At 39.2% G+C, this 25,275-nt stretch overlaps 1 protein-coding gene across 1 annotated transcript in view; it reads right to left on the bottom strand.

Moving 5' to 3' along the window:
* Positions 1-2,155: 2,155 nt before the first annotated feature.
* Positions 2,156-25,275, bottom strand: part of LOC308350763 (olfactory receptor 4C11-like) — a gene marked incomplete at both ends in the record, with an annotated part of 65,326 nt that continues 42,206 nt past the window's right edge. Inside the window, one exon of the mRNA XM_080816259.1 lies at positions 2,156-2,326. Coding sequence (XP_080672385.1) covers positions 2,156-2,326 — 171 coding nt within the window. The remainder of the gene's footprint in view (positions 2,327-25,275) is intronic.

The raw sequence follows: 25,275 nt of genomic DNA, 5'->3' as shown, positions 1-25,275 counted from the left end.
TTGAATTTTTTCTTCTGTATTGATACATGAAAATAAAATAAAATATAAATTTAAGAGAAGTACTTTACTGTGAAATATTTTCAAAAGCTGTTGTAAAGTTCATTCCACAATCAAAAATTAAAGAACAAATAGAAGTTAGCTGCAAAAGTTTTTCAAACCTATTCCCTCAACTCCTCTATATACAACAGTTAGAGTTAGCCAGCATTCCTGAAGAAAATTTTCAGTTTGGGTAATTTTTTTATTAAAGATTTTATTTATTTATTTGACACAGAGAGATCATGAGTAGGCAGAGAGGCAGGCAGAGAGAGTGAGAGAAGGAAACAGGCTCCCCATCGAGCAGAGAGCCCGACACAGAACTTGGTCCCAGGACCCTGAGACCATGACCCGAGCTGAAGGCAGAGGCTTTAATCCACTGAGCCACCCAGGCACCCAGTTTGGGTAATTGTTAAGAGACAATAACAACATCATGCTCTTTGTAGTTTCAGGGAGTGTTGGTGGTCTTGGAACTACATAATCTGACCCTATGTGCATTTCTGATCCTACTTCTTGCCACTCTCTTCCTGGACAATTACATTCCTTGCCTTTCACAGGTCCTTGAAAAGACCATGGTAGTCCTGCATTAAAGTGTCCTTTCTGGAATACTCACCCCACTAATCCTCATATGGCTCTTTCCTCCTGATCATATCTGTTGTTTATTGGTGCTCATCATCATTAAACATGTTGATTGATATGTTGCAGCACTTTTCCTCAGAAAACCTCAACAGAATTCAAAATCAGCTGAAATTTTACCTAGTAATAGAATCCTTTTTGCCTATCCAATGTAAAGTACCCTCCATAAAATAACCAGAGCCCTTCACTTCCACTGATGCTATTCTAATGATCACTCTCTGCCTTTTTTGTTTGTTTGTTTTGTTTGTTTTCAATGATTTGTTCTTTATTCCCCCTAATCAAATGAATTAGACTATTCTGGAAAGAATGCCCTTTCATTCTATAATCATTAAACAGATTTTACTGGAAACCGATTAGATGCCAAACATAAATAAGAGAAAAGTCCTTCTGTCAAGTTGTCTAGTATATTGGAGAAGGCAAGAGACAAAACTGAAATTATAATCATGCAAAAGTCATTATACATTTGATCATTTTATAAAGAAAATAAGGAAAATATTGACATAGGGAATTAGTCTATTAGTGGAGGGAATTAGTGGAGGGATCTTTAAAATAGTCATGGGGGGATGCTCTCTGAGGTAAGGACACTTAATCTCTTAATGCCATGCTGTAAAATAGGGGAAAGGAGAGAACTGAAAAGGATTGGGCTTGTTTCAGAAAGAGAGAAGCAAAAGTACTGAGGTGAGAAAATCCCACAGAGCCCTGGGGGCAGATGAAAAGTCCACCACCTACTAATGCACCATTAGGGATGAGGCAAGTTTCTCCAATTGGAGTTGGAAACTTAGAGGCATGAGAAAAAATAACCACAGAGTTTTATGACAAGATAAAAGCAATGGGAAGACAAGGATGGGTAGAAAGCAGTAAACGATTATGATTCTTTAAGAAAAATGCAATCCTTAAATCCTAGATCATTAAACAGGTTTCTATATGTTTAATAGATTTATTTATTTCCTTGAGAGAAAAGACAGAGAAAATGCTTGAGCAGGGGCGAGGGCTGGAGGGAGAGAATCCTTCAGCAGACACCCTGACGAATGGGGAAACAGTCATGGGTTTGGATCCTGGGACCTAGAGTTCACCATCTAAACCTAAAGCAAGAGCCAGATGTCACACAAGCACCCCAAAATTGCCTCTATGTATGTGTATTTTTAATGTTTCATATATTTATTTGAGCAAGAGAGAGAGAGAATGAGAAGGAGGGTGAAGGGAAGGCACAGAGGGTGAGAGAATCTCAAGCAGACTCCAAGCTGTGCAAGGAGCCTAATGCTGGGCTGGAACCCAGTAGCCCAGGATCATGATCTGAGCAAAAGGCAGACATTTAACCAACTGAGCCACCCAGGTGCCCCAAACAGCTTTATACATTTAAGAAATTCCTCTGCTGGTAGAAAATAATGGACACTTTATTTCTCACATCTTTCAGAAAGAATTTCTCTTAATGGAAAACATGATATTCTTAGCATGCCAGTCATTTGCCAACAAAAGTTCCTCATTTTCACAGTCTCCACATGGCATTTTTCACCTCAGCATTCCTCCTCAGTGTGTAGATCAAGGGATTCAACACGGGTGTGATAATGAAATCAGACACAACCATTGCCTTGTCTAAGAGGTGAGTAGTTGCAGGTTGCACACACGGAAAAATGCATGGCACAAAGAACAAGATGACCACAGTGAGGTGGGAACCACAGGTGGAGAGGGCTTTGCACCACCCTTCAGAGCTGGAAGACCCAGGGAGAGGAGGATGACCACATAGGAGGTGATGAGAATAAGGAAGATGGTCACATACATCACCCCACTGTTGAGGATGACTAAGAGAACCAGGGTGTGGGTGTCCATGCAGTCCAGTTTCAACAAGGGAAACGAATCACACATAAAGTGTGTCAGTGACATTGGGGCCACAGATGGGTATTTGATATGTGTATTACTGCGTGGGGAACTCCCCCCGCCCAGGAACCTCTTAGCAGCAGACATCACACGTGAGAGCTCATGATGCTCATGTAGTTCAGGGACTTACAGATGGCCATGTAGGGGTCATAGGCCATCATGATGAGAAAGATAATCCCCACACCACCAAGGAAATGCTCTGCAAGGAGTTGGGTCAGGCAGCCTCTTGGAAAGAGAGTCCACAATCATCTCGAGCACAATGACAGAAGAGTAGGTGGCATCCATGAGGGAAAAGGAAGTAAGAAAAAAATACATAGGTGATCTCAGACGCTAACTTGTGATCACAGTTACCACAATGAATAGTTTTCCCAAAACAGTGGACACATACATGATTAGAAACACAGCAGAGACCATTTTATGCAGCTCCAGATTCTCTGCAATGCCCAAAAGAATGAATTCAGTCACATTGTTTGGATTTCCCATTTATTAGGTACTGATATGAGTTCCAGCTGAGAGCTGGTAATCTTATAAAAGAACATGTGATTTATAATTATTGGTGATTTGGCCCTATGTTTTTCCAGGACTTCATGGACATTGTTATTTATTTTTATTAATTTATTCACCATACAAGCATTTGAATCTTAATGATATGTTTGACAAAGTGTTTAAAAGGTAGATACTTCATTAATGCTAGTTCTCCCATGATATTTCCAAGTGAAATACAGTTTCCCTTCCTTTATTATTATTACTATTATTTATTATTATTATTGACAACATTTTTTGAATAGGTAGATATCTTGAAAGGTAGATACCTTACTCTAGGTACTAGAATAAACCTATGATTGACTCATTTTTACAGAGGATGGAGCAGACCCTCATAGAGTTCAGGAAACAATAAAGGATGCACAGATTGTGAGTGCTGAAGCCAGAAAGCGGACCATATTTTCTGAATCCTGTCAGTGCCCTCAAATATCAATATTGGTTCTCCAGTAACCATTCTATGAGTTTATCATTTGTCAATCAGTGCACTGATTACATTACAATATATTGTTCTGTTTTTCCTTCAAAACAATCTGAAGAGGATCGTGGTCCCTATTGTCTTTTGTAGACAATGTGACAATTCTGTTGTAATTTTGTGCTTTACCTGTAATTATTATATGACTAAAACACAGAGAAGACCTGTGATTGTATCATGCCTGGACAATATATTGTTCCTTGAAGATTACAAACAAGGATGGTCCAGCCAAGATCCAGGTCACAATAACTGACTCAAGCCTGTAGCAGCCTATGTCATTCCTTGTGGATTTCTCTGTTCCGTAAATGGAGCAAAAGATTCTGAAGCATAATAATGACACCAAGTAAACACTCAGATTTTAGGTTTACTAACTCTGTTGCTGGGCATTGTGTCAAGTATGATATCATATTACCTCACTTAAGCCTCATGCAACCCTGTGAAGTTAAATACCACAGGGACTCCCTTTTTAAAGAAGAGAAACTGAGATCTTAGGAAGTTAAATTTCTTGAGGAAGATTAGGTAACTAGTGTGCTCTGGACAGCCATTTGAATCCACAGCTCAAATTGTTAACTACTCTGTTCCATCACTGCAGAAGAGAACAGATGATGCAAAGTTTCAAGAGAGATACTATTACAACCCAGAAGAAATGCTAAGGTGAAAACAGGCCTTATGTTACTACTGGGAACTTGTAAGCATAAGCTGGCTGCTGTATCTTAGGAATTTTCTAGACCACAATTTCAAATGACATGTGGACTCGACGACTCTGTGAATGCTAAGAAGTTACTCTTATGATTCAACAACATCACTCCCACCCCACCCCATACACAAAATGCAGAGCTTCCAAGGAAGACAGTTGAAATGCCCTTTGTTCCCATTGCTTAACCTCATCCTCTCTCTCCTGACCCAAGAACTGAGATCTTGCCTGTAAGGACCCCTGTGGATTAGAAGGAACACTGACTCCAGACTCATGAAATGGGAATGGGGCTCTATCCAGGCTGCGTCTCTAATGTGATCTGCTCCTGGGGAATGTTACATCTCCCAGCTTCAGTGTACTCACTTGTAGTATGATGACTCACTAGCAGAGTAACAACAGAAGGACATGGTCTTCTTCAAAAACAAACATCCATCTCTCAGTTGCATTGATTGTTTATGCCTCTGTGTAGGGTACTGTTAGAAACATTGTTCATTTAATTCTTAAAAAAAAAAATGGATAAACCACTGACCTAGTTTATCTCTAATGCTCCATCTCTCTAATACCTCCTATTGATACAGTGCAGAATTGAATTTTTTATAAGATTTTATTTATTTATTTGACAGAGAGAGATCACAAATAGACAGAGAGGCAGGCAGAGAGAGAGGGAAGCAGGCTCCCTGCTGAGCAGAGAGCCCGATGCGGGACTTGATCCCAGGACCCTGAGATCATGACCTGAGCCGAAGGCAGCGGCTTAACCCACTGAGCCACCCAGGCGCCCCCAGAATTGAATTTTTGATCTAACATTCCACTTTGTCACCAGCAACTCTCAACTTCACTTCTCTGTTCTTATCACTTTATTTATTCCAATCTCATCCCATCCAGTTCCTGCCAGACTCCTAGCACTTCTTTCCACAACTGCCTTTATGTTATCTGGGGATGTCACAGGATCCAGATGTGGGAAACCTACTGCTAAGTCACAGTCAGTCCACTTATTGGCTTAGTGATCTCAGCCTCTGTATGCCTCAATTTCTGCAGTAGCACAGCTAGTAATAGAGAAACACAAATGCATACTCACAGAATGAGAGAGAGGGGCAGAGAGAAAGAGGGCAGAGGGAAGCAGAAAGGCAGGCAAGGGAGGAGAGAAGGAAGGAAGGAAAGAAGGAAGGAAGGAAGGGGAAGAAGTGAAATTGGAAGAAAGGTCATCAGAGAATCTCCTAGTAATTCTTTGCAAGTACATTATCCACTCCTATTCTTGTTGCTTGTGAGCACTTTCTAGAGGCCTACACAATTTATTTACCAATTTTCAATTCCAAGTACACACTCATTCATTTAGTTTTTAAAAATTTGCAGAAAAGGCCACAAAAGTAGATCAAGTGAAAAAATTTAATCTAATTCAAGTTAGAAATCAAGTTCGTAATCAGGTTTCCTTACTCAGAGTGAGTGTTGCTTACATATAAAGCAAACAGGTATTGATCATGAATTACTCATGTACCTTTAGAGTAATCAATGTATTGAAGTGGATAGGGACTCCCAGGCCCCAGCCCCTTCCAGTCCCCTGCTCCCCATTGCTCCTGCTGGGGCAGAGGAAAAGACCAAATGGCCATCCCACTTGGTTAAGATAACAAGTCATTGCTCCTGCTGAGGCAGAAGAAAAAGACTAGATGCCTATCCTGTTTGATTAAGAAAAGAAAAAGAAACAATTCCCCAGGGGCGATTTAGCACTCTCCTGAGAGGCCTTCCCATAGATTATACTTCCACATGAAGGAGCCATTTGGTCTTGAGAGACCAAGGAAATGTCTTGGCCTTGAGAGACTGCAAAAACATCCAGTTACCATTCCTCATCACCCATAACCATAAAAACTCACTCTTAACCCTGTCGGGTGCTCAGCCTTTGGGAAACAATTGCACTAAGCCCACCAGCGATAATAAAGCCAAATTCTCCCTGATTTCCATGTGCTGCTTCAATTTCCTCAGTTGCTTCAGATTTTTCACAATATTTGGTTCCCTGACCAGGAAACCCAACTGTACTGTCCCATTGTACCACCGATGTGGGACAGGTGATGGGCCACAGAAGGTAAACGGAGTACCTATCTGGGGTTTAGGTGTGCCCCACTGATTTCAGTGGACCCAAAGCTGGACTCTCCCAGACAGCCCTGGCTCACCTCTTCCCTGCTAGACCAACAATAGGAGATTGGGACAACTGACTGGATCCACCTGTCGAGCAGGTAAGCCCCAGGGCCACTGTCTGAGCTAGACCCACCTCTGAGGTTGGAAGGGGAGTCTGATCACTTCTCATCAGTCAGGGATACCCAAGGCAGTGTCCAACCTATTTGAATCTGAGAAATACTTGTATGTATGAGTGTGTCTGATGGCTCTGAAGTTTCAGCTATGGAGTCTGAGTGGGCTGCACCCTGAGTTTCATGGAGTGTCATATGGCATAATGGTCATCTACTCCATGGAGTAACCTGGTCTGGGACTTATATGGACAAACTTTAGCTAAGACTCTCCTAAGTTCTCACAAGGGACACGAGCAGGACAGTATCTGAAATAATCCCCTCCCTTTGTCTGTGACATCATTCATGATGGGAGTGAAACCCAGTAAAACCACTGTCTTAAGACTGCATGCTTAAAAAATAAAACAAAACAGAACAAAACAAAACAAAACAACAAAACAAAACAAAAAACAAGGCTTCAGCAGTGACTACAGGGTTCATATGACCCTGGGAAAACTCAGAACCCTCTGCAAGCTAGAATGTCCTAGTCTTGATGTTGGATGACCCTCAGAAGTAACCTTAGATTTGCCCACTGTCCGATGTGTTTATTATGTGTTCACAGGAAACCCAGGGCTCCCAGATCAGTTTCCATATATTGACTCCTGGTTAGAAATAGCTAGAACCCCTCCCGCATGGGTATGGCTCTACATTAATAGTAATGGACAGGAAGGAATTTCCCAAAGGAATTCCACAGTTCAAGGCCTCTTGGGGGGGGGGGGGAACTCTAGTAAATTCGGTGTGAATGCATGAATGAATATGCAGTTTGACCTGGCATCTTCACTGGCTGGGATGGATGGGAGAACGAGGACCAGGGATGTGTACAAGTGCCGCCTGTAGGGCTATGCAGACTCAAGAGCTTGGGAGGCCTTGGCCTCGGGGAGGGGGTGGCAAAAGGGGCAGCAACACAGAAGAGCTCTGGACAATGATGAACCCATTGGAAAGTGTAGGAACCACAGTCCTCTAACCCAGGGCCTAAAGCTGAGCTACAGGAATACAGTGCTCCAGCTTTTTATAAGAGGCATGTGTGGGGAGATACCTGATTTAGCAGCTCTGGCAGCCCACAGGAAACTTGATCCAGAAAAACAGAATGTAAAATAAAAGGAGCTCTCATATTTACCTTTAAGACAAAGTGGGGGTTGCCTGGGTGACTCATTCGTTAAGTGTCTGCCTTTGACTCAGGTCATGATCCCAGGTGTCCTTCAGGATGGGGACTTTAAGGAATACTCCCAAGCATCTGCCAACAAACAAACAACCAAACAAAAAACAAAAAAACAACAACAGAAAACTCCTTTGTTTGGGGGAAGTTCCCTGCCTTCTCTGGCCCAATATGGATTGTCTATCCCCTCCCTTTTTGTTGGTGGAAAACATGGTGTCTGCTCCTTTGGAGCTGATGATCTCCTAAACCAGGAATGCTTTATCTGCCCCTGGCAGCACTTTGTCTCTTCTGCCTCCCTATCCCCTTTCCCTGTTTCTGCCCTACCTTGGGTGCAGCCTGCATTACTGGCTTTTAGAGCATCCTCAGTGCCTCAGGCACCATGGCTCCTCCCTTCACTGGCAGGGGAGCAAGAAATGCACCCCAGGACCTAACACCACCCACTCCAGATTTCCCCACGTGTCTCAGATGAAAAATTGAGTATGGGGAAGATCTCAGTGGAACATATTTCAGCATTTTAAATAAGTTTGTTCATTTGGTTCTGGCAGATGTGTCTTTTAAGTTATCAGTGGTAAATGTGAAACTTTTATTCTGTCAAGGTTTACTGAAAGTCAAATAACCTCATGTTACTCTGTTGGGTTGTTAGTAAAAAATAACTAAAATGGTTAATTGTCTCATCAAAGTTTTCATGGGTAATTTTCTGTAAAAGTAGTTTTTGAAGTCTTTGGTAACCTGAAACTTTAAAGTTTTGGTTGGATGACAAGTGGAATTAAATTGTGGATATCTAGGTCTTTTCCAAATGGGATAAAATGCTAAAGCATTGATTACTGGACATAGGTTTGTGCCTTTGTCTTCCTACTGCAAAGAATATTTAAATCTGTTGGTAAACATGTTTTGTGCTTAACTGATTAATAAATTTGCCATCTAAAGAATTCTGTTGTAAACATTCACAATTGGTTAATACTTAGCCATCATTAGAGACTGAAGTGTTTCTAACAATACCAAATTAACAGTACAGATTTCTATAGCTAAGACTGATGGAAATAAGGGAAACAGCCCTGTATGTTGAAAAGTAGGAGATATGCATGAAAGATAAGGAATGGGAATACATTTTGTTGAAGGTAAGAGAAGGTAATTTTATCCTAAATGAGATGGTTGTTTGGAAGGAAATGGCTTGGGACCAAACCTGAACGCAAAGGAAAGTTGTAGAAAGTTTGTGACGGAAAATCTTTGGAATGCAATTTTAGGTATGGTCCAGATGGACTAAGATTGAAATTAATTTTAAAAAGACACAGGTGGGGCGCCTGGGTGGCTCAGTGGGTTAAAGCCTCTGCCTTCGGCTCAGGTCATGATCCCAGGGTCCTGGGATTGAGCCGCGCATTGGGCTCTCTGCTCAGCGGGGAGCCTGCTTCCTCCTCTCTCTGCCTGCCTCTCTGCCTACTTGTGATCTCCCTGTCAAATAAATAAAATCTTTAAAAAATATATAAAAAAAATAAAAAGACACTGGTATAGAAACCTGTTTTTCTCTCTGTTCAAAGACAATTTTCTTAGGTTAATTGATCTGCTGTTAAGAAGAAAATGTAAATAGTTTTCTCTTTGTCTGCCCAGAAAAAACAAAAACAAAAACAAAAACAGTTTCTATGTTTTGTTTTATCAGATCTTTAACATCCCTAACTATACTTAGGTATGTGCTTTAAAATTTTCTATGATTTTAGCAAATGTTGACAAGATTTAAACTGTAAATGAAATCTCTTTAACTCATAAGCCTTTTCCTTGGTATGTTAAGTTACTCAGGAAGTACTGCTAAACAAATGATAAACCTTGGGTTACATTTGGGTAAATGCTATAACTACTCTAAAGGTTCTATACATTTCCAAAAGTTTTAATGTTTTGATAAGGTCATCACTTGATATTTAATTATTGAAATGTTATATGTCACATAAATAACCTGATTTCCTTGCCAGCTAAATTGTAAACTCTCATCTCATCAGCTCTTTAACCATATCTGTTCTGAGATTTGTCATTTATAATTGCTTTAATTCTCTTGTAAAATGAATTTTGCCTTAAAGGAGATTCATATAAAGGACTTTCAGGACACATACGGGTATTTGATATATTAAAAATCCTAAAACTGAAATGTGTAAGCATTTCCAGAACTCACTAAAGGTGCATTCAAACTAAACCAAAATTAGTAACATGGAACTAAATGAACTAAAATATTATAGTATTGTGTCTCTTATTTTAAACATTTCTGGTTTTCTAATGTTTGCTCTTTCACAGTAAGGACAATTTTTCTTAAGTTATTTGTGACTTACAGAAATGTAAAAATATTCATTTGTAAACAAATCAAATAATTCAACTTTTCTCTCTGTCTGAACCTTCTAAAACTCAAAAGGTCTCAGTAAGTATTCTTTCTTCCATGGCAATCAGTCACTTGCATAAGTTCAATAAGAATCTGTTCTCCTTGTAACAGGAAGACATTGTAAACACTGGTTATTTTACCAAGGCTTTGACTGGAATGTCATATTAGAGAAAGACATGCAAAGATTCAGATATGACCAGACAGTTTAAAGGAACTAAGGTTGACTTTATAAAACCTGGAGCCATAAAGCCCCTTGGAAATGCCTGATACCATGCTTACAGAAGTCCCAGCAGCCTCAGCAGGTGAGTAAAGAATGTCACTTCCTGGCAAGTTCAGGAACCTCAGGATACTTTGGGGACCTCAGGAAGGGGAATTCACCCAATTTGACCGGTATTGCAGGCACGTCTGATGGCAAGTATGTGGTTTGGCTTCTGGCCTGGAGAGGCCTGGAGAGTTCAACCTAGAGATTCCTTATAAGAAGTTCCAGCAAAGCAGATTCTAAAAGATGTATATGATCACTCATTGTTCTTGCTGAGTTTATGTAAATAATTAGGCCAAATTTGTTAAAAACTGGACTTTTTCTTCAGCTAAATTAGTCCTGATTTAGCTATCTCTGGAAATGAGTGTTATTTTAGGAAAAAAATAAGTTTTAATAACACACCTTTGTGAATTCTAGATTTGATTGTCTTTAGATGTTTGTTGTTTACCTAAGCTAGACAACTTGGGGTAAACTTCAGAGAAGTTACACAATAGTTCGTATAGATGATCTTCTTGCTTTTTATTCTGTGGGGATAATAACAAGAACCCATGGCACATGATTAAACAACTGGAAAATGGGATTAATTTCCCAACAATTATATAACTTAAATATCACCTTGACCAATTCTGTGTGGCTGGGATAATGAAATTGCCTAAAAGCCAGGGTGTACCCCACTCCTTAGGATTAACTGTGAACTTGTGGAGATAATAGATGACCCCACTTTCTTTATGATTGATTCAGTAATGCACTTGAGGATAGCCTTATCTCCTGAGACAAGTTTTCTGCCACTTGTCAGTGATCCTTTGTAATTAGAATGTTAATACCTCAAACAAAGAGCTTAGTGGTATTTTTCAGTTATATTTATCCTAGAAGTCACCTCTATTGAGGTACGATTGTAAACAAAAGGCTTTCTAAGCATACAACAAGACTCCTGGTAAAAGGATCCTCAAAAGCTCCTTATGGGACAGCCCCTGACTATAATGACTTCATGTCAGGTCCAGAGTGTCCTAAAAACCAAAGGCCACCAATGGACGATGGAGTCTTTGCTGACGTAGCTACTGCCACAATGGGCCTTGGGACTTCCCTTAACTTTTACTTCAGGCTTTCACAAGAACTCAACAATGACATGGAATGTATCACAGATTCATTAACGTCCCTCCAGATACAACTCTCCAGTCTGGCAGCAATAGCCCTCCAGAATTGGCAAGCCCTAGATCTCCTCACTGCTGAAAAGGGAGGAACCTGTCTTTTCCTACAGGAGGACTGTTGCTACTATGTCAGCCAGTCCGGGATCATCCCTTCCAAGGTTCCTGAGCTCCAGGAATGCATCCAGCACTGTCAAGAAGAACTCACATCTTGGGGTTTCAACCCACAATCATGGACATCTTGGCTATTACCCCTAGCAGGTCCTTTATTGTCCCTACTCCTCCTAGTTACCCTCGGTCGTTGTCACCTCAACAGCCTTGTCCTTTTCATCAGAAATACCATCTCTCAACACACGACAGTCTATACCCTTTCCCTCTGAGGATACAGTCCCTTAAATCTAGATAATGATGATCTCTAGGGTACCCCTGCCGATAATCAAGAGGGGGGGCATGAGGTGGATAGAGAATCCTGGGCCCCAGCCCCTTCCCATCCCCTGTTCCCCATTGCTCCTGCTGGGGCAGAAGAAAAGACCAAATGGCCATCCCATTTGGTTAAGATAACAAGTCATTGCTCCTGCTGAGGCAGAAGAAAAAGACCATATGCCTGTCCTGTTTGATTAAGAAAAGAAAAAGAAACAAATCCCTCAGGGTGATTTAGCACTCTCCTGAGAGGCCTCCCCATAGATTACACTTCTACATGAAGGGCCCATTTGGCCTTGAGAGACCTCAGACCCAGCCTGAGAGACTGTGAAAATGACCTGTTAACATCCCTCATCACCCATAACCATAAAAACTCACTCATAACCCTGTCAGGTGCTCAGCCTTTGGGAAATGATCCCGCTGAGCCCATTGACAATAATAAAGTTAATTTCTCCCTGATTTCTGTGTGCCACTTGAGTTTCCTCCATCGCTTCAGATTTTCTGCAACAATACATGTACTTATTCAATAAAACTGATTCATTTGATGTTATATTTTGAAATCAAGTTCTAAGCTACAATTCTATAAATAAGTAAAATCTACATACGGTATACGTAAATGAAATAATAGAGGTGATTGGTAGAGCCGAGTTTTTACAGTTGGCCAACAATGGAAAGTCATAAAAATAAAGATTCTAGTGTTATTTAACACAAGATCTTGCAAAACACAATATTTGATCAAATGACATACCTTCAGAGAGTCCAAGAACCAGGTGCAATTTTTCTAACTTGGTTTTTTCTGACTGTGGAGGCAAGATCTCTGGGACAGAAATGAGGGAAACATCATCCAATTATTACATCTTGATCACATTTAGAGAACTAAGATTTGTATTGCTTTCAAAGAGAGATTTAAAACACAAGACTTAAGCATTTATGATCCTGAAGAGGAAATAACATTTCAGGTTTACCAAGAGGTTTATTATCCCTCCAATTAAGGATGATTGCTACAAGTTATCCAAGTAGAGGATTTACCAAATCATTTGGGTGTCTTTTTGAACCCTAGTTGATTGTATTCTTAGTTCGATGTAGAAAAGGCTATCGTTCACCTTTTTGGAAGATACATTGTGAGAGTGTGTGTGTGTGTGTGTGTGTGTGTGTGTGTGTGATGGACCTGTGAGCCCAGATGGAGCCCAGAGAGCCAGAGCTCATCATTTTAGTTTCATACCCCAAGGCTGGTTCTCAATTGATGGAGGAGCTATTCCTTGACCCAGTGAATTTGCATCCATCTGCTTTAATAATAGAGTGTTCCCAGGGGAAAGAAACTCACATGGGCAAGACCACCAGCTGCCTCACAACAGAAGTCTGCATCAGTGTTAACCACGTAATCTTTTGTTCCTGTACGGAGTGCCATGTGTATAATCATCCAATAGAGCCACATGCTTCTTAGCAGGTATTTTCCTTTCTCTTCAATAATCATTTTTTAAATCTCAAGAATTTAGCCCATGCAAATTGGTCCTTGAATAGCTCCACCACAGAAGTGGTAAGCAAGACTTGGTTCTTTTTTTTTTTTAATTATTTTTATTAACATATAATGTATTGTTTGCCCCAGTGATACAGGTCTGTGAATCATCAGCCTTACACAATTCACAGCACTCACCATAGCACATACCCTCCCCAATGTCTGTAACCCAGACACCCTATCCCTACCTCCCCACCCCCAGTAACCCTCAGTTTGTTTTGTGAGATTGAGTCTCTTATGGTTTGTCTCCCTCCAGATCCCATCTTGTTTCATTTTTTCCATCCCTACTTCCCAACCCCCCAACTCTGTTTCTAAAATGCATCATATCAGAGAGATCATATGATAATTACAGCTTGGTTCTTTAAAATAATTCCTAACCTGGCAAGATTTTCCACCCTGATTGGATGGGAGGTATGAAGAGAAGAGCAAACAGTGACTTAAAGATGTCAACCACAGGTATGCTAGGAAGGCTTTGACCTCAACTGTGAAGAAGAAGCCTTCTCTGAGAGAGGATCACAGTGCTGGTGGGAGGGTGGGGAGAATGACTGGAGTGGAATCAGGAGTTCACTTTCTGACATTTTGAATTTGAGATTTTATTAGACAACAAAGTGGAGATCAAGACAGGCAGTTAGACATACAAGTGTGGAATTAGGGAACATGATCTGCAATCCAGCTATAAAGATGTGAATATTCAGCAGTTAGGTAACATTGGAACCTATGGGATTCAAAGCATTTACTGTAGCAATGTGTATTGACAGAGGAAAAGAGGACTTAGGGCATACACCCTTAGTAGTCAGAAAGAAAAAAAAAAAAAAGTAAAATATACAGGAGAATGAAGAGTGACCTGCAAAGTAGAAGGAAAATCAAGAAACCAAGGCAAATAAGGAACTGTGTCGACTAAGTACAAAATCCTTTAGGGCTAGGTGAAACTGGGAGCCTGGATTTAGCCTATCACTTGACTTTAATGCCACATTGTGGAAAGATCTCATAAGAGCCAATTTAACCAAAGGGTTGTAGAAGCCACAGAAATTACCATTAAGCAAGCAGGTCACCCTCAACTGAACAGGATGAGAATGAGTGGATTTTTCCTTTACCTATTTAGGAAATTGTCCTGGAAATTGGTCTTTATAAGGCTTTATCACAACATTGGGTTAGCTTATCTGTCCACAGGTGTGACAACCCCCCCCTTAAAAATATATTGTCAATTCTTTTTAGTGATAAGTCTTCTTTTTCATCCTACTTTAGCTTCCTGCATCTTGATTTTCCTCTGAAAGATCTGAACAATGCTGTACTTTAGTTAAGAGTTCTGTAAATGGTCTCTTTTGGCACCCTCTGCAAATAGATTTCAAAGCACCTCAAATATGGCACAAGGCCTAATGTGAAACCTGCTATTGATATCCACCAGTAATCTGGAGTGTCATCTACTAATGACTTTATCCCAAATACATATAGCTACCTCTTCCTAGAGTGGTACCATGATCCTTCCACTTCATTGTACATATTGTTGTAAATGTTGTTCAAATAAGTTTTCATGGGATAGATTATTAAAGTCACTTTGCTCACATGGTTTCATTTCCCAGTAGAGCATTCAATTCCAGGACCATAGGGCTGATTCATTTAGCTTCTGCTCTTTGGATGACTGTTTCCAATCTCAGAGGACAGCAGGTTATCTAAGTTGATAGATGCCTGACAAAGACCAGTCATTATATTATAGAGCCATACTTTAAAATCTCCCGGTTCTTCAGTCAAGAAGTGGGCAGTAGACATGAAGAGACACTTCTCTAAACAAGACATACAAATGAATAACAGACACATGAAAAAAAAATGTTCAATGTCATTGCCATCAGGGAAATACAAATCAAAGTCACAATGAGAGATCACCTTACACCAGTCAGAATGGCTAAAATTAACAAGGCAGAAAACAACAAATGTTGGTTAAGATATGCAGAAAGGGGAACCCTCTTACACTGTTTGTGGAAATTCAAGTTGGTGCAACCTTTCTGGAAAACAGTATGGAAGTTCCTCAAGATATTAAAAATAGAGCTACCCTATGCTCCAGAAATTGTACTAGTAGGCACTTACCCTAAAGGTACGGATATAGTGAAAAGAAGGGGCATTTCACCACAATGTTCATAGCAGCAGTGTCTAAAATAACCAAACTGTGGAAGGAGTGGAGAAGTCCTTCAACAGATGAGTGGCTTAAGAAGATGCGGTCCATATACACAATGGAATATCACTCACCATCAGAAAGGATGAATACCACAATTTTCATTAACATGGATGAAACTGGAGGGGATTGTGCTAAGTGAAATAAGTCAAGGAGAGAAAGACAATTACAATGCGGTTTCACTCATATATGAAACAAGGAATAATGCAGAGGATGATAGGGGAAGGGAGGGAAAACTAAATGGGAAGAATTCAGAGAGAAACAAAAACCATGAGGGACTTTGGACTGCAATAAACTAGCTAAGGGTTACAGAATGGAGGGTGGTGGGGGATAAGGTAACAGGGTGATGGGTACTAAGGAGGGCATGTTTTGTTTTGTTGTTTTTCCCATTTAAAAAAAATCATTTGAATTTCTTTTTAGTGTACCAGAATTCATTATCTACCACACACAGTGTTCCATGTAATACATGCCCTCCATAATATCTACCACCAAGCTCACCCAACCTCCCACCCCCATCCCTTCAAAACTCTCAGATTGTTTTTCAGAGTCCATAGTCTCTCATGGTTCATCTCCCCCTTCAATTTCCCCCAACTCCCTTCTCCTCTCCAACCTGTTGTGCACTGGGTGTTGTAGACAAATAATGAATCATTGAACTCCAGAACAAAAACAAATGATGGACTATATGTTAGCTAACTGAACATAATAAAAAGGAAATTTCCCTCTATTTTCTATAAAAATTTAAAAAAAAAAATCTAGTTCTCTCCTGAAGATGAGGTCATTCTTTGATACATTTCTCATATTTCTCACAGTCTACAAGGCTTTAAAAATAACACCACATTCAGCTTTTAGCCTGGTTTGGGGCTGTTTTATGGAAGGCTATCATACTTAACTTTCAGGGATTTAGGAGAGAGATTTCTAGTTATATCAAGAGAACATTTAAATTTAGGTTTTTAATATTTGGTATATGGATGGGGAAGTATTAAAATGGAAATTCTCTTATCTGCAACAACTCACATACTCTAGAGTAAGAGAAATGAGTTAATATGGGCTTTTGCTGACATAAAAATACTATGATTTGTATTTGTACATATATTTACTACTTCTGTTGGTCTTCATTTCTTTCAGAACCATATTCCTAGTTGGAAGGATTTATCTGCTTGCTTAATGGCTGGTACTGATGAATTTCTTGAATGTCATATGTCTGAAAGTCTTCACTTCAGCATTGTTTTTAAAGATATTTTTTTATGGGGAGCCTGTGTGGCTCAGTGGGTTAGAGCCTCTGCCTTCAGCTCAGATCATGATCTCAGGGTTCTGGGATAGAGCCCCACATGAGGTTCTCTGCTCGGCGGGGAGCCTGCTTCCTCCTCTCGCTCTCTCTCTCTGCCTGTCTCTCTGCCTACTTGTGATCTGTATCTGTCAAATAAATAAATAAAATCTTTTTAAAAAAAGATATTTTTTGTGAATATTGAATTTGAAGTGGACAGTTTTTGTTTTGTTTTGTTTTGTTTTGTTTTGTTTTGAGTATTTTAAAGATGTTGCTCCATTCTCTTCTGCCCCACTGGTTTACAGTGTTTCTGGTGGGAAGTACATTGTGATTTTTATCTTTATTCTGCTGTATATAGAGTGTCTTTTCCCCTGAGTGCTTTTAACATTTTCTTTTTATCACAGTTTTTGACCAATGTATTATGATGTTTCTCTTAGTGTAGTATGCATCATGACTTTGTGCCTTGTTTGATTATTGGCTCAGTGGATTTATAGTTCTCACTAAATTCTGAAATGATTTGGCTATTATTTCTCTTTTCTGTTATTTCTCCCATCCTAGTCTTTGAAGATTCCAATTATTCATCCATCAGGTTGTTTGAAGTTTTTTCTTAGCTCATGGATGTTCATGTATTTGTTTTTCAGTCTTTTTTTTTTTAAATCTCTTTGCTTTCATTTTGATGGTTTCTATTTTAGTGTCTTTCAAGTTCACTAATCTTTTCTGCTGCAGTGAACAATTTGTTCATCTGCTATTCTCATCTCACTTACTGTATATTTAATCATTAGACTTTTTTTTAAAGAAAAGCAAATTTATTTTTTCCAACTTTGTTGACATAGTTTTGATATCTAACATTTTTATAATTTTAAGGTGTACACCATGTTGATTTGATACACTTATATCTATTACCATATCATTACGGCCTTTGTGTTAGATAATATTTCCATCACATCACATAATTGCCACAATTTTTGTGGTGTGAACATTTAAGATTTACTTTCCTAGAATCATTAGACTTTTAAAGTGACTTTAAAGTGTAAAAATAGGCTCTTTTTTTGTATCTCCAATGTCTATACTTAGCATATTCAATCTTTTTCTCTACTTTCTTGAAGATATTTAATGCAGTGATAATAATTTTATGGTACTCATTTACTAATTCTATAATCATTATTACTTGGTGTGTGTGTGTGTGTGTGTGTGGCATTGAATGGGTTGTTTTTGTCCCCATGAAATGAATTATATATTCTTGCCTCTTTACATGCTTGGTAATATTTGATTGGTTTTTACACATTATGAATTTTATCTTGGTTGCTGGATATTTTGCATTTCTATAATTGTTCTAACTTTGTTAAATGGGACTAGAACAAATTTAGTTTATGACTAAGGTTTCCTCCCTATTGAGGCAATGCACTTTTTAATATTTTACGTGGTACTCTGTGTATTATGGTGTTCTCTATTCTGGTGCGTGGGAAACCCAAACTTTTCCAGGTCCTGTATGAGTGCCAGGGATTGCTTCCTGCAATTCCCCCTGATATCTGAAACATACACAACATCCAAAGGTCTCAAATCTCCACAAGTTAGCCCACAGATTAAAGAATTCCCCAGTAAAATCACTACTAACATACATTTTTAAGTAGACAAATTTTTTTCTCTTGAAAAATAAATAAGGAAAACATGGACAGGTAATTTAGGCAAAAAATGGGAGGAAAGGTCTATCAGATAAAATACAGTACCCAGAGGAGGAGGAGTCAAGATGGCAGAGAAGTAGCAGGCTGAGATGACATCAGGTAGCAGGAGATCAGCTAGATAGTTTATCAAACCATTCCAAACACCTACAAATCCAACAGGAGAGCAAAGAAAAGAACAGCAATTCTAGAAACAGAAAATCGACCACTTTCTGAAAGGTAGGACCAGCAGAGAAGGGAATCCAAAGCAACAGGAAAATAGACCTCTGGGGGAGGAGCTGGCTCCTACAAGCAGCGAAGCACAAAATCAGAACTTTGAAAAGTCTGCTTCACTGTAGGACATCGCTCTAGAAGCTAAGCCAGGGTGAGGCCCACATGGGGACAGAGTGGTCTCAGGTCCCACAGGGTCAAAGAAGGATTGGGGGTGTCTGAATGTAGCAGAACTTGCAGGTATTAGAGCGGGGAAGTCAGCTACAGAGAGGGAGCCGAGGAGTGAGATCTCAAATTGGGGTTACCTTAAATTTTGATCTGTGGCACAATGAGGTCACTGCTCTTTGAGAAGGGATCCCACAAGGTCCAGGGACACCCCCCAGAAGAGAGCAGGTTCTGCGGGGTTTGGAGACTCCAGGCGGGGCTGTGTGCCAGAGACAGAGACACTTGGTCACAGGCTGGGTGAGCTCGGAGTGCAGCTGGAGGCCAGGGAGATGGGATTGATTGAGAGCTTTTCTCCAATGGTGCACTGAAGAGGGCAACGCTGAGCTCTTGGCTCCTCTGGGCAAGAGATTGGGAGGCCGCCATTTTCATTCCCATCCTCTGGAACTCTACAGAGAGCATTCAGGGAACAAAAGCTCTGGAAAGCAAACCCGAGCAGGTTACTTAGCCTGGCCCCTGGTAAGGGCAGTGCAATTCTGCCTTGGGCAAAGACACTTGAGAATCACTACAACAGGCCCCTCCCCCAGAAGATCACCCAGAAATCCACCCAAGACCAAGATCACTTACCAAGGAGAATAGCAGAATTCTAGAAGAGGAGAAAACAAAGCATGGAATTCATGGTTTTCTCCCCAGGATTTTTTAGTCTTGCAAAGTTAATTAATTTTTTTCTAATTTTATTTTTTCTTATGCTATTTTTTTTTAACTTTTACTCTTTCCTCCTTTTATGGTTTTTAACTAGTTTATCTTAACAATACCATTCATTAAAAAATCTTTTTTGATCTTTCATTTTTTTTAAAGGTTTTATTTATTTATTTGACAGACAGAGATTACAAGTAGGCAGAGAAGCAGGCAGAGAGAGAGGAGGAAGCAGGCTCCCTGACAAGCAGAGATCCTGATGTGGGGATCAATCCCAGGACCCTGTGATCATGACCTGAGCCAAAGGCAGAGGCTCTAACCCACTGAGCCACCCAGGCACCCCAGTGAAACTTCATTATTAGAGTCATATTTTATCCTTCATTGTATCTAACTTTATTTTTTTATACACATAGGGTTTTTTCCCTCTAAAAAATTTGGGATACAGCTTCTTCTAATAGATCAAAATATACCCTAATCCTAGCACAGGGCATTGTTCTAGTATCCAGCCTGAGCAAATTCTCTCCACTTTCTTTTTCTTTATTCTCCCAATCAATTTATCTTATCAACTCCCTTTTTAGAAATTAAAAAAAAATCATTATATTTATAGTCATATTCCATTCCTTCATCATGTTTACCCTTATATATGTTTTACATTCTTTAAAATTTTAGTAGGTAGTTTCTTCTAAGAGATCAAGATACTCCCAAAATTAAGTGGGTGACACTGTTCTATTTACTAGTCTAACATATGTATGTATGTGTATATATATATATATATATCCTTTTTAAAATATTTTCCTTTATTTTTTCTTCTTTTAGTTTCTTTTTTTCCCCTGAACTTCTTTTTATCCCCTTTCTTCCCCCCAAGCTTTGGGGTTTCTTCTGATTTGATTAAAGCACATTTTCCTGTGGTCTCTGCCACCCTTTTTTTATTTTATTCTCTCCTTCACATATTCTTATCTGGATAAAATGACAAGGTGGAAAAACTCACCACAACAACAACAGCAAAAAAAGAACAAGAGGCAGTACTTAAGGCTAGGGACCTAATCAATACAGACATTGGTAATATTTTAGATCTAGAGTTCAGAATGATGATTCTCAAGGTGTTAGCTGGGCTCAAAGAAGGCATGTAAGATATTAGAGAAATGCTGTCTGGAGAAATAAAAGCCCTTTCTAGAGAAATAAAATAACTAAAATCTAACCAAGTTGAAATTAAAAAAAATGTATTAATGAGGTGCAATAAAAAAGTGGAAGCTCTTACTGCTAGGATAAATGAGAGAAGAGAGAATTAGTGATATAGAAGACAAAATGACAGAGAATCAAAAAGCTGAGCAAAAGAGAGACAAGCAACTACTGGACCATGAGGGGAGAATTCAAGAGATAAGTGATACCATAAGATGAAACAGCATTAGAATAATTGGGATTCCAGAAGAAGAAAGAGAGAGGGGAACAGAAGGTATATTGGAGAAAATTATTGTAGAGAATTTCTCTAATATGGCAAAGGGAAGAAGCATCAAAATCCAGGAGGCGTAGATAATCCCTCTCAAAATCAATAAGAATAGATCCATACCCCATCATCTAATAGTAAAATGTACAAGTCTTAGTGACAAGGAGAAAATCCTGAAAGCAGCCCGCAACAAGAAGCCTATAACATACAATGGTAAAAATATTAAACTGGCAGCAGACTTATCCACAGAGACCTGGCAGGCCAGAAAGAACTGGCATGATATATTCAGAGCATGAGAAAAAACATGCAGCCAAGAATACTATATCCAGCTAGGCTATCGTTGAAAATAAAAGGAGAGACAAAAAGCTCCCAGGGGAAATATAAATTAAAAGAAGTTGTAAACACCAAACCACCTCTACAGGAAATATTAAAAGGGGTCCTCTAAGCAAAGAGAGAGCCTAAAAGTAGTAGATCAGAAAGGAACAGAGACAATATACAGTAACAGTCACCTTACAGGCAATACAATGGCACTAAATTCGTATCTCTCAATAGTAACCCTGAATGTAAATGAGCTAAAAGCCCAATCAAAAAACACAGGGTAGGGGCCCCTGGGTGGCTCAGTGGTTAAGACTCTGCCTTCGGCTCGGTCATGATCTCAAGGTCCTGGGATCAAGTCCTGCATTGGGCTCTCTGCTCAGCAGTGAGCCTGCTTCCTCCTCCTTTCTCTCTCTCTCTGCCTACTTGTGATCTCTGTCAAATAAATAAATAAATTCTAAATTTTTTTTTAAAGACACAGGGTATCAGAATGGATAAAAAACCAAAACCCATCAATATGCTGTCTACATGAAACTCATTTTAGACCCAAGGACACCTCCAGATTTAAAGTGAGGGGGTGGAAAACAATTTACCATGCTAATGGATATCAAAAGAAAGCTGGGATGGCAATCCTCATATCAGATCAATTAGATTTTAAGCCAAAGACTATAATAAGAGATGAGGGGGGACACTATATCATACTCAAAGTGTCTGTCCAACAAGAAGATCTAACAATTTTAAGTATCTATGTCCCTGGTGCGCCTGGGTGGCTCAGTGGGTAAAAGCTTCTGCTTTCAGCTCAGGTCATGATTCCCAGGATCCTAGGATTGAGCCCTGCATCGGGCTTTCTGCTCCACAGGGAGCCTCCTTCCCCCTCTCTCTCTGCCTACTTGTGATCTCTGTCTGTCAAATAAATAAATAATATCTTTAAAAAATAAATAAATATCTATGCCCCAAATATAGGAGCAGCCAACTATATAAACTGATTAATAACAAAATCAAAGAAACACACTGACAATAATATAATAATAGTAGGGGACATTAACACTGCCCTCACTGAATTGGACAGATGATCCAAGGAAAAGATCAACAAAGAAAAAAAGGCCTTCAATGACACACTGGTCCAGATGGACATAACAGCTGTATTCAGAACATTCCATCCCAAAGCAACAGAATACACATTCTTCTATAGTGCACATGAACATTTTCCAGAATAGATAACATCCTAGGTCATAAATCAGGTCTCAACTGGTATCAAAAGATTGGGATCATTCCCCGCATATTTTCAGACTAGAAAGCTCTGAAGCTAGAACTCAATCATAGGCAAAAATTTGGAAAGAACCCAAATACTTGGAGACTAAAGAGTATCCTTCTAAAGAATGAATGAGATACCACCTTACACCAGTTAGAATGGCCAAAATTAGCAAGACAGGAAACAATGTGTGTTGGAGAGGATGTGGAGAAAGGGGAACCCTCTGACACTGTTGGTGGGAATGCAAGTTGGTGCAGCCACTTTGGAGAACAGTGTGGAGATTCCTTAAGAAATTAAAAATAGAGTTTCCCTATGAACCTGCAATTGCACTACTGGGTATTTACCCCAAAGATACAGATGTGGTGAAAAGAAGGTCCATCTGTACCCCAATGTTTATAGCAGCAATGGCCACAGTCGCCAAACTGTGGAAGGAACCAAGATGCCCTTCAATGGGCGAATGGATAAGGAAGATGTGGTCCATATACACAATGGAGTATTTATGCCTCCATCAGAAAAGGATGAATATCTAACTTTTGTATCAACATGGATGGGACTGGAAGAGATTATCCTGAGTGAAATAAGTCAAGCAGAGAGAGTCAATTATCATATGGTTTCACTTATTTGAGGAGCATAACAAATAATATGGAGGACATGGGGAGATGGAGAGGAGAGGAGAGGGGGGGTTGAAGGAAATTAGAAGGGGAGATGAACCCTGAGAGATTATGGACTCTGAAAAAACAAATCTGAGGGTTTTGAAAGGGTGGGGTTTGGGAGGTTGGGGAAAGCCAAGTGATGGGTATTATGGAGGTCACGTATGGCATGGAGCACTGGGTGTGGTGCAATAAACAATGAATTCTGTTACTGAAAAGAAATAAATAAACTAAAAAAATAAAATAAAAACTAAAAAAAAAGAAAGAAAAAATAAATGGGTCAATCAGGAAATTAAAGTAGAATTGAAAAAAATCATGGAAACAAGTGATATGAAAACACAAACAGTTCAAAATCTGTGGGGCAGAAAAGGCAGTCCTGAGAGCAAAATATATAGCAATACAAGCCATTCTCAAGAAACAAGAAAGGTCTCAAATACACAACCTAAACCTATAGCTAATGGAGTTGGAGAAAGAACAACAAAGAAACCTAAACCCAGCAGGAGAAGAGACATAATAAGATCAGAGCAGAGAATCAATGAAATAGAAACAAAAAAACCAAAAAACCAAAACCAAAACAAAAAAATTAGAACAAATCAACAAAACTAGGAGCTGGTTCTTTGAAAGAATTAATAAGATTGATAAACCCCTGGCTAGACTTATCAAAAGACAAGAGTAAGGACCCAAATAAATAAAATTGTGAATGACAGAGGAGAGATCACAACCAACAACAAAGAAATACAAACAATTATAAGAACGTATTATGAGCAACTATACCAGCAAATTTGACAATTTGGAAGAAATGGGTGCATTTCTGGAGACATATAAACTACCAAAACTGAACCAGGACGAAATAGAAATCCTGAACAGATCCATAACCAGTAAGGAGATTGAAGCAGTCATCAAAAATCACCCAACAAATAAGAGGCCAGGGCCAGATGGTTTTGCAGGGGAATTCTACTAAATTATTTAAAGAATAATTACTTCCTATTCTCCTGAAACTGTTCCAAAAAATATAAATGGAAGGAAACTCCCAAACTCATTTTATGAGGCCAGCATTACCTTGATCCCAAAACCAGACAAGATTCCCATCAAAAAAGGGAAATTACAGGCCAATATCCTTAATGAACACTGATGCAAAAATTCTCACCAAAATACTAGCCAATAGGATCCAACAGTACATTAAAATAATTATCCACCACAACCAAGTGGGATTTATTCCTGGGCTGGAAGGTTGGTTCAACATCTGCAAATCAATGTGATACAATACATTAATAAAAGAAAGAATAAGAACCATATGATACTCTCAATAGATGCTGGAAAAGCATTTGACAAAGTACAACATTCCTTCCTGATAAAAACTCTTCAAAGTGTAGGGATAGAGAGCACATAGCTCAATATTATCAAAGCCATCTATCAAAAATCCACCACAAATATCATTCTCAACGGAGAGAAACTGAGAGCTTTTCCACTATGGTCTGGAAAACCACAGGGGCGTCCATTATCACCACTGCTATTCAACATAGCACTAGAAGCACTCAGCAATCAGAGAAGAAAAAGAAACTAAAGGCATCCAAATCAGCAAAGAAGAAGTCGAACTATCACTCTTTGCCCATGATTTGATACTATATGTGGAAAACCCAAAAGACTCCACTCCAAATCTGCTAGAACATCTACAGGAATTCAGTAAAGTTTCAGGATATAAAATCAATGCACAGAAATCAGTTGCATTTTCTCTACACCAACAAGACAGAAGAAAGAGAAATTAAGGAGTCAATCCATTTATAATAGCTCCCAAAACCATAAGATACCTAGGAATAAACATAACCAAAAGAGTCAAAGTATCTATACTTAGAGAACTATAAAGTACTCATGAAAGAAAATGAGGAAGACTCAAAGAAATGGAAAAATGTTCCATGTTCATGGATTGGAAGAACAAATATTGTGAAAAATGTCTATGCTACCTAAAGCAATCTACACATTTAAGGTGATCCCTATCAAAATACCACCCATTTTTTTCAAAGAAAATAACACTAAAAATTTATATGGAACCAGAAA

This window comes from Martes martes (assembly GCF_963455335.1).
Source record: "Martes martes genome assembly, chromosome: 10".
NCBI lineage: Eukaryota > Metazoa > Chordata > Mammalia > Carnivora > Mustelidae > Martes > Martes martes.
This window is presented reverse-complemented; position numbering and strand designations above follow the sequence as displayed.